Here is a 14731-nt window from a genome sequence, read left to right as displayed (position 1 = left end):
CTTATTTTTGGTCCTCCGTACATCTAACACGTCTTTGCGCCTCCCATTCAGACGCCTGACTCTTTGACTGTCCTGTGCCATACCTCCGCCTCCGTCTCTCCTTGCCTCCAGTACCCAGTACCCAGTACCCACCGCAAAGAAATGCGGCTACAACGGATGTGCTAGGTGGCCGATTCAACTACGCAAGCCGTCGAGTAGGTTTCAAGTGAACGTTTGAGGATGAGCAGTCGAGAGCATGTCCCAGTCAAGACCATACCAGACTGTGGGAGATGCAGATTCGGCATCCGATGATGATCTCGACCTAGACGAACTCGACCCGGTGGGCAGTACCCCGAGCCTACCAGCCACGAAGGGAGGCCCCCGCCGCCTCGGAAATGGTTCCTCCAATATCCCACTACATAGGTTACAAAGATTTGGCGGGAGCAGCTTGTGGCGCGCAAAAGGTCGGCAGAACAACGCAAACCGGGACGAGGAAGATGCAGAAATGTTACTAGGCAGCTGGCCCGGACAGTCTCAAGGAAATGCTCACTCGAGAGGCTGGCCTGAAGAACAAGCCGGCTGGAATGTTAGGCAGATAAAACATCAGGATTCCGTGCGCCCGAACGCGTCACATGGCCGGGAAATCTCCTCTCGTCGGTCGAGCGTTCGCCATAGTGTTCAGCTATCGGACTTTGTCAGGCAAGAGCTTGCAGATATGCGAGAGCATCCAGACATTGACAACAAGGAATCCCGCAACATCAGCGTTGGCCAGTCTCAGAAACGGCGGTTTCCGACAAACAAGGTCTCGAATGCCAAATATACCGCCTGGTCTTTCCTTCCTCGGACGTTGTACAACGAATTCTCTTTCTTTCTAAACATCTATTTTCTCCTCGTTGCATTGTCACAAATTATACCCTACCTGCGGATCGGTTACATGTCGACATACATCGTCCCATTAGCGTGTGTACTTACGATTACGATTGGGAAGGAGGCGATAGACGATATCGCCCGAAGACGACGGGACGCCGAGGCGAATTCTGAACTTTTCACTGTCTTGTCTTTCGACACAGCGCGGCAACAAGATTCTAGCAACAACCCCGTCGAAGTCCAGAAGCGGGCTCGAGACATCAAGGTCGGAGATGTTCTGAAGCTTGAAAAGAATCAGAGAGTTCCCGCAGACGTTGTCATTCTTCAGAGCCATCTGAGCGAGCGACTTGATGCGCTGACAACTAATGGGAATGTTGATGGCTCTGCCGTTCCGGCGGCTCCAGCTACAGGAGAGACGTTCATTAGGACAGATCAACTTGATGGTGAGACGGACTGGAAACTTCGACTGCCAAGTCCATTAAGTCAGAGCCTGAGCCTACGCGACCTTCGACGGCTGGAAATCACTGCTGGGGCCCCTGACAAGAGAGTCAACGAGTTTGTTGCAACTCTGGAACTTAAGCCCAGCGAAAATGCCGCCTATGATCCTCACGTGCTGAAGGAAGATCCTGCCGAGGGAGCCCTAGATTCGGTTGATCTGGATAGAGCGGCGCATTGCAGGCCACAGTCCGCACCGCTCACAATCGACAATACGGCCTGGGCCAATACAGTTCTGGCCTCGAGCACCACGACCTACTGCGCCGTCGTGTACACTGGCCGTCAAACTCGATCTGCTCTGTCCACGGCGCCATCACGATCCAAGACCGGCTTACTCGAAGTGGAGATCAACAACTTGACCAAAATCCTGTGCATCATGACGCTTACTCTCTCCATCGTCCTTGTCGCACTCGAAGGCTTCGAGCCATCCAACAGAAAACCATGGTATGCGGCCATAATGATCTATCTGATCCTATTTTCTACTATCATCCCTATTAGTTTGCGCGTGAACCTTGATCTCGGCAAGTCGGTGTACGCGTATTTTATTGAACACGACAAGGGTATTCCGGACACCGTCGTCCGCACCAGCACTATTCCAGAAGACCTAGGCCGGATTGAATACCTCCTGTCAGACAAAACCGGAACTCTGACTCAGAACGAAATGCAGTTGCGAAAGATCCACGTGGGCACAGTTGCATATGCAGGCGAGGCCATGGAAGAAGTGGCAGCCTACGTTGAGGAAGCTTTTGCGCCTGGCAATGATCAGCGCTCCAGAGTGATGGAACCTGGCTCTACAACAAAGACACGTCGAGAAATCGGTATCCGAGTTCGCGATCTCGTGCTCGCCCTCGCATTATGCCACAACGTTACCCCCACGACAGATGAAATCGACGGCGAGAAGGTGGTGTCGTACCAAGCTTCTTCGCCCGATGAGATAGCCATTGTCGAGTTCACCGAGAGTGTTGGTCTTCGCGTCCTCCAGCGAGACCGGGAGAATATTGTCCTCCAGTCCGTCAGCACCAGCCGCATCGTTATCCGAGCCGAGATTAAAGACATTTTCCCTTTCACTTCGGATAGCAAGCGCATGGGGATTATTGTGCAAATTTCGTCGGAGATTCCTGGCCTGTCAGGCGCCGATGAACTCTGGTTCTTCCAGAAAGGCGCTGACACTGTCATGGCGTCCATTGTGGCTGCGAATGACTGGTTGGACGAGGAAACTGCCAACATGGCTCGAGAAGGTTTGCGTACCTTGGTTGTTGGTCGCAAGAGACTCACTCAATCGCAATATGACGCTTTTGCCTCTGCATATGCAGATGCCTCGCTTGTGCTCCATGACCGTGATGGGCGCATGGCGACCGTCGTCACATCCCACCTCGAGCACGATCTAGAGCTCCTGGGAGTTACTGGCGTGGAGGACCGGCTTCAGAAGGATGTCAAACCATCCCTCGAGCTCCTTCGCAACGCCGGTGTCAAAATTTGGATGCTAACAGGCGACAAGATTGAAACTGCCCGTTGCGTGGCTGTGTCCGCCCGCTTGGTCACGCGAGGTCAACACATCCAAACCATGGCGAAGCTCAAGGCAAAGGGTCAGGGCAAAGACGCACTGGATATGATGCGTAATCAGATCGAGTCTTGTTTACTCATTGACGGCGAGTCCCTGGCCCTCATGCTCAGCCAATTCAGGCAAGATTTCATCACCGTGGCAGTCCAACTTCCCGCCGTCATTGCGTGTCGATGCTCGCCAACGCAGAAGGCGGAGGTTGCTCAACTCATTCGTAAGCACACCAAGAAGCGAGTCTGCTGTATCGGAGATGGCGGCAACGACGTGAGCATGATCCAAGCCGCGGATGTGGGCATTGGGATCGTCGGAAAGGAGGGACGCCAGGCCTCGTTGGCCGCCGACTTCAGCATCACCCAGTTCTGTCATCTCACGAAACTCCTGGTCTGGCATGGCCGCAACAGCTACAAGAGATCGGCCAAACTGGCGCAATTCATCATTCACCGCGGACTGATCATCAGCGTCTGCCAGACCATGTATAACATTGCAGGGCATTTTGATCCGAAAGGGCTTTTCAAAGACTGGCTGTTGGTAGGCTACGCCACAGTTTACACGATGGCGCCGGTTTTCTCATTGGTGCTTGACCGGGACGTCGATGAGCAGGTAGCCAACCTGTACCCCGAACTCTACAAGGAACTCAAATCAGGAAAGAGCTTGAGCTATAAGACATTCTTCACGTGGGTCCTCGTGTCGGTGTACCAAGGTATCATCATCCAGGGCCTAACACAGCTGCTGGTGGGGGAAGTCGATGGTCCTCGCATGTTGAGTGTCAGTTTTACGGTTCTGGTGCTGAACGAGCTCATCATGGTAGCCGTGGCAGTGACCACGTGGCATCCCATCATGATTGCATGTATCCTGGGCACAGCTGCCGTGTATGCCGCTAGTGTACCTTTCTTGGGTGGCTATTTCGACCTTGCATATGTCGCTAGCTGGAGTTGGGTGTGGAGAGTCATTGCGGTGGGAGCCATCAGTCTTGTTCCTGTCTGGGGAGGCAAGGTTATCAGGCGAATGTGGAAGCCGCCCAACTATCGTAAAGTACAGGGGATATAGCCGCGCGAAGTGTGGCTGCGAGTTGAGCAATGTGTATCATCTACTTGGCTGTGGCATCCCCATTGTACTGTGAGCGTGACCCTCATGTACTGTAACAGGGGAGACGAGCGAAGGACCTAGTATCGTAGCATGATGGACATTTCGGGATTGCTGGGCCGGGACGGTTGAGCGCTTCCAATTTCGCGGCAGGCGATTCGATACCAGAATGAACATGCAGCGTTCCTTGTACCACTCAAGATGTCAGACCGTTGCTCGTCAGCTGGCCGCACTGGCCGGTCCCACGACGTCCTCCACCAAGTCAGAGCCGGTTGGTGAGTCCATGGGGACTGCACGACAACCAGGAGAAGACTGGGTGAGTTGTGCTCTGGAATATCAATTGCCTGTCGTTGTGGAAGGTTGAGTGTAACACCAGCCAAGCCATTGAGTAGCCGGAGTCTGCAGTGTCGTGCAGTGTGGAGGACACAGATACCAAATGTCTATGAGCCATCCTGGTCCTACCTGCAACATTTGACGTGCATCTGGACCGGGAAGGCCAGTCCCAGGAATTTGGATCGTCGGCGGGTGTCTGTTTGGTTTTGTGCTAGGCTGAGAGTGACGTTCGGTGAGCGCTCCATCACCAGTCCCGTTTCTCATGGTTTGTTTTTGGGACGCAGGCTGGTTCCTGAGGAGCAGTAAGCTCGCGTCTGAACGTGGTGAGCTTCAGCCGGGCCTGTCTCCGAAAGAGGCACATAAACGCAGCAGAGGCCACTGCAAGCAGCCGACTGACGAAGGACAGCGTAGGAGGGAACGGTTGTTGGCCGCGTGGGCAGAAAACGTCTTCTTGACAACAGATCTGGATCGAATTGATACTGCAGGAGGAATATCCAAACTGAAATCCCAACGACAGAGCGACCAACCTGAGGAGCCCATCCTTGCGGCAGCTGCATTAGCCTGGCCTGAGCCCGTTCGGGTTGGTTGGCTTGTTGGTGAAGATGTGGGATTCCGAGGAGCTGGACGACTGCACCGAGGCAGCCTGCAATCTGGGTGCTTGATGCTTGCTGCTTGAGGATCGGTTGACCTGAATTGTAGCAGGGTGGAGAGTTTATCCACCCAACGAGAGAGCTCGACTACGCTGTGGCGAAGGAAGAAGGTACCGTATGTAGTATTGTACCGTGGGAGGGAGAATGGGAGTGAGGTTGAGGTGAACGAGGTGAACGAGGTGAACGAGGCGTAGGCTGGCTGGATATCAATTTGCAGCAAAACATCCTCGCACCACCACCGCCGCCACCACCACGACGGATGACCGCGAAGACTCATCTCGATCCCATGCCAACTAAAACCGCAGGAAATCCATGCTCTAGCTCTGCATATGCTGCACTGGGGATGGAGCACAACATAGTTTCTCAGCCCCTCTCCTCGTGGGATTGCTTCCACCTCTACAACGGGTCTGGTGTCTTGCAGCAGCGCCCATGTTTGTGTCGGCCAAATCAATCCCAGATCCCACTCTTCTTCGATTGTCTCCTCCAGTCATGGCCGGTCTGGCCTATTCTTTTGTTGGATTTCTCCTCTTCAGCCCGTAGCATCCATGTCCTGCACTGTAGTCCGAGGTGCCGTTGCCGTTGCCGTCCAGGGCAGCTGGAAGAACCGTGGTTCCGTGGCGATGGGTTTTCACTGCTGGGTGACGAGCCCTGTGACAAAATCATTATATCCTGCAGAAACTTTCTCCTTCTTCACTTCGTCCTTCTCGGCCTAAGGATAATAGACGAGCGCAGGGGCTGTTGTTTTCAAGTGAAGGGCCCGTTTACCTGCGGTGAAGACGACTGCTACTATTTAAGCCTCAGCCTGCGACCTGCCCAGAGCTCAGTTGTCTTTTCTAACCAACACCAGTTTCTCACAGGCTCGTCCACTTTGCAGCTTTCAGCTCTGAATCGTCTCGCCTTGCTTCAAATCCACATCGATTCCCAACGTTTTCAGGCCGCCATGGATCCATCACAAGAAGAGATCAGTGCCCTCGCAGGCCAGCTAAGTCAACTCGCAAACAGTGTAACCTCGTCGCAAGATCCCATGTTCAGGAAACAACAAACCGCCGCTTTGGTCATGCAAGCAAAGCAGTTGATTTGGCAAGTCCAGGATCCGTTCGATGCGATCATGGATCACATTGTCAACGTAAGCCCTCTTTCTTGCATGCGTCGATGTTCGCCGTTGAGATGCGACGACTGATTGACTGACCAACCTGCGACAGGGATACACCATCGCAGCCTGTCTTGCCTGTTCCAAGCTCGGTGTCTTCGAAGCAGTCCCTCCTGCTGGTACAGCATCGGTGAAAGAGATTTCCCAAAGATGTGATGCTCCCGAGGAGCTCATAGGTACGTCGTCGGCATCATTTCCGGCTCTATGTCTGTAGCCTGACCAGAATCAAGTTCGTCTCATGCGTCAGTTGACATGTGTCCACATATTCAATGAGGTTCGCTTGGGTGAATGGGCCCATAATAGACTTTCCATCGCGCACAGTGAACATGTTGGGGCGATGAGTGGCAAATGGCTGTATACTGTGTCGTAAGTTTGATCCTCCCACAGTGACCGTCAGATGACCAGAAAAGCAACTCCTCACGGCCAGAGAGCGTTCAAGCTAACATCCATCAAGCCTCGACGAGATGGCACCGGCAACGTATCGATTGAATCATTATCTTGGCCGCTTTGGCAATCATTCCCTGCTGGACACTTACACAGAGACTCCACATTCCTGGTACTATGGCATGATGGGCAAGAACTTTTGGGAGGTGCTAAACTCATCTCATGACCGTATGGAAAACTTCATTCGAGGCCTGGCGCTGTTCGACGCTCTTCATCCCGTTTTGGCCATGTTTCCCTTCGCGGAAGTCTTGCAACATGGCAATTCGCCGGATCGCCCGCTCATGGTCGACATAGGCGGCGGTAGAGGCCTTGCATTGCTTGAAATACGGAAAGGATGCCCAAACCTTCAGGGTGAATTGATCCTCCAGGATCGTCCCTATGTTCTCGACGACATCACGCCCGAAGATCTACCCGGAGTCACCAAGATGCCACACGACTTCTTCCAAGAACAACCTGTCCAAAATGCACAGGTGTACTATATTCGTCGTGTTCTGCATGACTGGCAGGATAAAGACGCTGCGCGGATCATGAAAGCCATTGCCCCCGCCATGGCAAAAGATAGCCGCATTATCATTTCGGACATGGCAATCCCCGAGCCGGTCACGTTGCGAGATGCTGGAGCCGTCTGGCTGGATCTCATGATGATGAGCATTGGAGGCAAAGAGCGGACGGTGCGTGACTGGGAAAAACTGGCCGAGCTGAGTGGGTTGAGACTGGTGCGCGTGTGGCAGGAGCCCGAGAAATTCGGCCCTCTCTGCGTCGTGGAATACAAGCTTTGGAACTGTGACGAAGAGAGCCCGGCTCGCGATGAGACATCAGACAACACGACATATGATGAGGCCGAAATGGCTACCCCACGGATGCCCGCTTTCGACGCAGCTTCCCCCCTGGAGGCTGACATAGAGCCTCTGGACTCGAGAGAGGTCGATTGGGAGGAACGAACCGTGTTCGGCGATCGAGAGCATAGCCTGGAGCCTTCAGAGTCTTGATTGCCTCGAGTCATCCGAAATGCAGTTAGGAGTGCTCTCCAAAAAGTTAGCTCCCCACCGTTGATAAGGGAGGAGGGAGGATGGCGGGGCTGGGGAGTAGCTGATGATCTCTGATACCAGAGCCAGAGCCAGATCAATCGTGAAAGTGTAATAAGACATGTCCGAATGTTAGGAGTAGACCTGCATTGGCACATACCAAGCGAGATAGAAGCAGCAGCCTCGTCGCTCGACAAAAGGGGAATTGCTCGGCTAAGGTGCCATACAAGGCGGATCGCAGCCTGAGCCACGTGATTCTCTCTTTCATCTACTACGAGTACGGAGTATGTACCTTAGCTACTCGTACTATATATAGTGCCGTCCGAACGAGCTCCGTGTTAGGACTCACACGAGAGTATTACGATTTTCCTGCAAGGCAAAAGGCGAGGAGTTTTCCAGGATGCCCGGACAAACGACAAACCCGGTCCATTCAATCCAGGCTAAATCCTGAAAGCTGCACGTGCCCAGCAGCCAACCGAAACCGAGCCTCCTAAGCCGGCAGTGGCAGTGGCTGCCTGACGCACCTTGGCTCCCCAAACTTTGGTTGCCACGTATCCGTACATATACGTACAAATGTACAAATGCCAATTGAGCCCCTTAAGGCCCTTAGCCTAGGCACCAACGTCTGTGAGGCACTTGGTTCGTCAATGTTTTTCTTAAGGCAAGGCAGTCAATCCAGAGCGAGCGTAAGCGTAAGCGTGAGCGTGCATGTGAATCCGTCGCGGGATGGGCGTCACAAATATGTATGTCTGTAGGAGACATAACGAGACAGGCACCTGCAGGGATCACATCACACAAATGACGGCCACCTACTCCTAGTAGGATCACATTCCTCTTACCACCTTCACCTTCACCTTCTTGTTCTTGTTCTTGATCCTCCCGAGCTCCCCGTTTCTGTTTTTGTTTCTGTTTCTTGTGTTCCGTCCTGACTACCTAGTACCTACCTATACAAACTCGATCGAAGTGGAAGTGAGAACAACAGCCTCACTTGGTGGTCTTCATGGGTCTCCAGACCATCTACGTGGTGAGGCACGGCGTAAGTGATTTCTGTGTTGTGTACATTCATTCATTCACTCATCATGCCTTTCCTGATCTCGGGTTCTGGTTGTGCTCACTCATCATGCCTTTCCTGATCGAAGCTCTGGTTGTGCTCTAAAATCGCTCCTGCGTTCTAGTTCCGACAAACATGGCCGGATAGTGAAGGTCAAGCCGCACGAGAGCAAGGCATCTTTGGCCCGGCGGACGCATCCCTCTCACCGCACGGATTCGATCAAGCGACTGAGCTGGCGGCATATGCGATCAGGCTGAATCCTCCTGTCGGCGCCATCTACTCGAGCCCCATGATCCGATGTTTACAAACGGTTGCGCCCACCGTCAATCGCGCTGCTGAAGAGGGAAAGAACCGAATTCCCCTGCGCATCGAGCATGGACTAGGGTAGAACGAATCTTGCTTCTACTGAGGCTGAGGCAGGCTGGCCGCTGACATGTTGTGCAGCGAATGGTTCGGCGCTGATGGCGCTCACGACTACACGCCGTCTTCTCTCTCGGCATTGAAAGACCAATTCCCGGCTTGTTCGTCGGATTATGTTTCCCTGTCGCCGCCCATCCTCCACGGCGAAGATGTCGAGCAGCTCCACAACCGCCTTGCTGGAATCTTGACCCATCTGATTGCACGAGCCGACGAAGAGGGGCATAGTGCGATTCTGCTCTGCAGCCACGCCGCCGTGGTGGTCGCCATTGGCCATGTGCTCCTCGGTCGTGTTCATCAGGATGTTACGACCAAGGCCATTGGAGCTTTCACCTGTGGCGTTTCAACCTACACCAGGAACCTGGATGCTCCGAATGTGATCAAGACTTTGTCCAAGGCTGACAACGAGCATCTCGGCCTGTGGTCGCTAACCGTCAACTGCGATTGTTCATTCTTGACAAATGGCGCCGAGCGAGGCTGGTCTGACTTTTCATCCTTCCTGACAAATCGAGACGTGCTGATCTCTTGCGCAGGCGCTTCTCCGGTTTGTCGCGTTTCACTAGGAAGCCCCTTGAGCTTGGTGATGAAGTCGATGATGGAACCGGTCTGGGAGTGGTTGTCAATGCGTCCTCTGCGACCTTGGGCAAGTGAGTCGCATCTGTGGCGACCTCAGACGTTCGTCGAGTTATTTTGAGAGCCGAAAAAACCTCGACCGCGCATGTTGATTTACTTGATTGTCTTGAAATGTTGTTATCTTTTCAGACAGCAGACTGGCAACAAACGGGGTTCAAACTCCAAATGTGGTTGTACTGAACTTCCGAACACCACCTTGATTTGATATTTTGGCCTGCGTGAGCTCCTCACCTAGCTCCTTGACTTCATCCTCGACGTCTTCCAAATGTTCCGACAGACGAATAAGCGCCTCGAGCGCCCTCTTCACATCTTCGCTTTCTGGCACCAGATTTTTCTTAAAGCCGTTCTTCACATCAATGTAGATGTCTCGTGCTGTCTTGTAATCCCCTCGAGCCTCGGACACCAGCGCCAGGCCTTCCCAACTTTTCATCGTATCGGTATGATCGTCGCCTAGCTTCTGCCTACGGCCCGCATGCGCTTTCTTGTAGTAGATCTCGGCCTCTCTAAGATAGGAGCTGTACTGCTCGGTATCGTAAGGGTAATTGGTGCTTTGCTTCCGGTAGTTGATGGCAATGTTCTGAACCGTGGCCAGAGTATCAGGATGAAGGTCACCCAATTGTTCCTTTCTGCCCTTATACGCCTTGTTGAAAGCATCTTGCGCTTTGGCCCATTCCTTCTGGTCACGATACAGTATTCCGATGCTGTCGATAGTACGCAGAGTATCCGGATGTTGAGACCCGAGCTGGTTGATCCTCAAGTGCAGCACCTCGTGGAAAAGCTGCATCGCTTTCGCGTACTCGCCTGACCGGCCCAATCCGTCGGCAAGGTTTTGTTTGGCAACAAGGGTGTCCGGATGGCCGGGACCAAGTTGACGCACCCGATGGTCGACCACTTCGTTGTAGCGTTTCACCGCCTGTGCGTATAGTCCCCGGTGCTGGAGCACAATCGCCAGGCCCAAGACCGTGTGAATCGTGTAGTGGTGGTCTGGCCCACTCTTCCGATAGAAGCCCTCGTCGTCGCGGTTGCGCCCGTGAAGCGCCCACTCGTACAGATCCATCGAGTCTTTCAGACGACCGAGATGGCGATATACCACAGCCAAACTCTGGATCGTCTGTAGTGTTTCTATGTCGTCTGGTCCCAATTGCTTTGTGAATCCATCCATGGCCTCTTCGTAAAGGCTTTTGGCAGCACCATACTTGCTTTGAAAACGGTTGACGGTTGCAAGACCCCTGATCGCTCTCAGCAGCTCGGGGTTGGAAGGACAAAGATGGCTCCGGTACGCACCAACAACGCCGAGATAAATCTCTTCCGCCTTGCCATACCGTCCGTGGTAGAAGTACACATGGGCATATTTGATCCAGTATTCAGCGTGCTGATAGAACGTCTTGTCGTTCCACGCCTCACGTACGTGCTGACTCGTAGCCTCAATATGCGCCATAATCTGTCGCTCGAATGCCCAGTGCTCACTCTTTCGAAAGCCAGTGGTCCATATTTCGGACGGCGAGACCGAAGACGCCACAAGAGACAATGCCTCTGCAGAAAATCGATGCTTCTGATCGGGCAGACGAATCCGAGCCCACTCATGCACAAGCGGGTGGACCGTAAACGCATCCTCACCCCGGGTTCCGGTCTTTGAAACGAGAGAAAACGACAATAGTGGTGCGATCCTGTCTCGGACTGTGCTCATGTCTTAGCGCCTGTGCTCTCGCGAGGAGGGTCGTACTTGTGGGGGATATTCAGGATAGGATAGAAGCAAACGAATGTTTACCTTCTTCGTCCTCCTCCAGGCCCATCCCTCGTTGCAGCATCTCAACCTGAATTTTCTCATTCGACAAGAAACCCCATAGCAGCAGAAAATCGGCCGAGTCTGGATTCTCCTTTTTGATCTCGTCGAAGGAAACCTCCCAGGTTGTGTATACAGTGTGTTGGTACGAGTTCTGTTCACCCACCGAGGGCTGGAAGTTCAGTGCTTTTCTCATCCTACCCCGCATCTTGAGATAGCTTTTGAGTGGGCTTCTGCGATTTCTCAAGTATGTACCGGCAAGATCAATTGCCAACGGCAACCTTCCCAGTTCTTTGACAATCAGGGGCGCCCCTTCATACTCTGGAAATAGGTCAGAAGAGCTGCCCGCGAGAACCACTGACGCAAAGAACTGACCTGGGCTGGAACGTGAGCTATCAGCCACACCGTAGCACTTAAGAAGCAGCTCAACGCCGTCTGAAGGTTCCATCAGTTCTACATTTATGAAGTTTTCCGCGCCACACAATCTGTAGCAGTCGTCGCGGCGGGACGTGATTAACACGCTGCCTCCGTGCTGTGAATTGGGCAAGAAATCACCGATACTGTACCAGTGTAGATTGTCATAATTGTCGTAGATAAGCAGCCATTGCCCGTTGCCCTGAGCTTGGAACCATTTCTTGACCGGTTGAACAATTTTTTCCGAACGGTTAGGCAATACCTCGCCCATTTCATTGATATACCCGACTAGGTTGAGCTGAGCAACCGCCTGAACACGGGCTTGTTCCGGGCGCACGTGGCGATAAAGCAAGCTCTCGTAGTGCTGAATGAGCTGCTCCGCGAGCTGCACGAAACTTGACAATAATGTCTCTCGATTGTGAGCGTCGAGCCAGAATATCGACGTGAAACGAGCCCGGTAAGAGTGCGCAAATTCTCGGGCAATCTGAGTCTTACCAACGCCGCCCATACCTTGTAAAACGACAGTCTTGGTTTCGGTTTCGGAATGCCCATCATCCTCGACGATTACCTGCTGACCGGTATTAGTCCTTGGCAGAAATAAAGCACGTAATCTTTCAAGATCGTTTCTGCGACCAGTAAAGCATTTGTTGTTCGCGGGAACAGAATCGAACGAAACATGGAACTTCTCAGATCCAAGGTCAGCGGCAGGGAGAATACCTGCACCAGCAGCAGCCCGGTGTCTCTCATTGTAACAGAGGTCTAGTATATCAGCATGAGCACGTGTACGTATAGGTCTTTGATTGCCCACATTTACGCGGGTAACCTACCTACCCTCTTCTCTGCCAGTCCATGTAGCTGCTGCTTGAACCATCTCTTTGAGCATCTGGAGAACAGCTTGATAGTCATTGTCGTGCTCGTCGTCAAACTTTGTCATGGTGATGTGATTCTTCATGATCTGTCGTGTTTCCACCCCTCGCTGTCCAGACACCACGGCCGAGTCATATGTCACAACCTGCCAAATGTCAATCCATGTCCCTTGGCATGGGAATGGACCATACGTGGATCTTCGAACCAGCCTTTTCCACCGGAAAAGCTTCGTAACAGAAGATGGTTTGGAATTTATTGCTGATATTGGTGAACTGCACCATATTGTTCTCTAGCCACTCCGACTTCGCTTCCAAGTGTTTCAGAAACCTCTGGTTCGTGTTGAAATATATGGAGCTGAGGGACAACAGAAAGCCCCCACGCCTAACGGCAGCAGAGCCTTGATGGGGAGTACCCATGAAAATGATTCCGTAAGTACACGTCAGGATGTCGCGAAGATGAGGGTTATGGTCAGCGGCGGCCAAGTTGGCGTTAACCAGTCCCTGCAATAAGTCAACATCGGGATGTATCTTTGTGATTAGAGTTTATACGAAAGGTGTTGCATACGCTCTTCAATATGAGGCCTCCTAGGCTGTGAGGTACGAAGATAATAGGTCGACGTATTGTCTGGAAGCATGTTAGTAAAAACTCGTGCCAGAAAAAGATGCCAATGGAGCAGGGTACTCACTTGTGTGCTACGGCGATAGATGCTGAGCTCCTGAAGCAAGTTATTTCCTTGCTGCGACAGAGATGTGGTGGCGAGCACATCTCTGCTGTGTGTCCGAGCATCCCAGCCAAAGGATACCAGTCTAGAATTTGCAATTGCGCTTGCGAGTAGGTCTCGAGGCCACATCGTCCCGTTCTCTGCCGTCCAAGTGTGCTCACGATGACCATCTAGGCCATGCACGAAGACAATACTGGCAGCATCAGCGTTGATGACAAATGCACAGTGAAACGTTGGTGAAGACTGACTCTACGACAGGATCTGTGCCCGGACTGAGCTCCAGTATCCCCCACGATGCTTGGGTGGAAGATAATCCTGCGGCATCAGGCTGAGCACCTGAAGATCTGCGCCTTCCACCATCATTATCGCTTGCTCTTTTGAACCACTGAGGCATGACAAAAATAAGATCTTGTTACACTGGACGGTATGAGAATGGACACGGCTGACACAAAGATGTGTTGGTCTTTTATTTCGTCTCGAGATGCCAGACAATAGACAGTCAATCGATTAACCGCACGGCCCAGCATTGTTGCCCACTGCAGTCGGGCGCAGATGCTGTTGTCGGCACGCGGATCATTCCATTCGTTGCCTGCGCTGAGCGAGCAGCCATGATAGTAACCATAGGATGAAATTTGGGGCGTGCAAGCAGCCAGAGCTGAATCTTGTGACACATGTCCATGTGTGTAACCCAACTGGTGACCATGATTGGGGCATGGATGCAGGAAGCGCGGGCTGTGCACCATATTCGTACCACACCATCTTCCTTCACGATTGTCGGGCCTGAGCACGTCTCAATGGCGGCGACGGAAGCAAAAGGACCGCGCATAATCGTGTTGTTTCGCATCCCACAGTGTACTCCGTACTGTAGTCTAGTTGGGGGCGTAGTTTAAAGGCGGAATTGGGGTTGCTCCAACCCTCATTGACGCTTTCAATGAGACAGCGTAAAAGATTCGTCCCGTCCCTCGTGTTGCCAACTTGACGGAGAGGTACAGGGTAAGTGGCGCCGCCTCGCAGTCATCAGCTGTTGAGTATGCCATATGGCCGTGCTAGCCCCCGCGCCCCCAGGTGGCCCCTTTGCAATCTTCGTCCAGTCCCTCCCTGAGACATTTGTATGATTGGATCATCTACTCCGTAGAGGTTTTAGTAGGCCACCATTCTCCATTTCCCTCGGCGGGGCGGCAGTGGCCGAGGGTGAGCAACGTGTTTTCCACAGCTCGAGAGGATTAGGTTGAACGCTTTGACCGGCGCTACCGTTGAA

At 52.8% G+C, this 14731-nt stretch overlaps 4 protein-coding genes across 4 annotated transcripts; 3 read left to right on the top strand and 1 right to left on the bottom strand.

Annotated features, from left to right (window-relative positions):
• Window positions 1-235: 235 nt before the first annotated feature.
• Window positions 236-3949, top strand: A1O3_07908 (phospholipid-translocating ATPase; the record flags this gene model as incomplete). Its single annotated transcript, XM_007738013.1, has 1 exon — window positions 236-3949. One exon carries the CDS (start codon window positions 236-238, stop codon window positions 3947-3949), a length of 3714 nt encoding a protein of 1237 aa, XP_007736203.1.
• Window positions 3950-5908: 1959 nt separating this feature from the next.
• On the top strand, window positions 5909-7551 carry A1O3_07907 (uncharacterized protein; the record flags this gene model as incomplete). Its single annotated transcript, XM_007738012.1, has 4 exons — window positions 5909-6094; window positions 6171-6294; window positions 6349-6484; window positions 6573-7551. 4 exons carry the CDS (start codon window positions 5909-5911, stop codon window positions 7549-7551), a joined length of 1425 nt encoding a protein of 474 aa, XP_007736202.1.
• Window positions 7552-8587: 1036 nt separating this feature from the next.
• Window positions 8588-9706, top strand: A1O3_07906 (uncharacterized protein; the record flags this gene model as incomplete). Its single annotated transcript, XM_007738011.1, has 4 exons — window positions 8588-8623; window positions 8763-9022; window positions 9083-9535; window positions 9589-9706. 4 exons carry the CDS (start codon window positions 8588-8590, stop codon window positions 9704-9706), a joined length of 867 nt encoding a protein of 288 aa, XP_007736201.1.
• Window positions 9707-9842: 136 nt separating this feature from the next.
• A1O3_07905 (uncharacterized protein) lies at window positions 9843-13602 on the bottom strand (the record flags this gene model as incomplete). Its single annotated transcript, XM_007738010.1, has 7 exons — window positions 9843-11365; window positions 11457-11792; window positions 11847-12644; window positions 12717-12897; window positions 12944-13252; window positions 13317-13376; window positions 13438-13602. 7 exons carry the CDS (start codon window positions 13600-13602, stop codon window positions 9843-9845), a joined length of 3372 nt encoding a protein of 1123 aa, XP_007736200.1.
• Between the last annotated feature and the right edge of the window lie 1129 nt (window positions 13603-14731).

This window comes from Capronia epimyces, assembly GCF_000585565.1.
Source record: "Capronia epimyces CBS 606.96 chromosome Unknown aczIQ-supercont1.7, whole genome shotgun sequence".
NCBI classification, from domain to species: Eukaryota; Fungi; Ascomycota; class Eurotiomycetes; order Chaetothyriales; family Herpotrichiellaceae; genus Capronia; species Capronia epimyces.
This window is presented reverse-complemented; position numbering and strand designations above follow the sequence as displayed.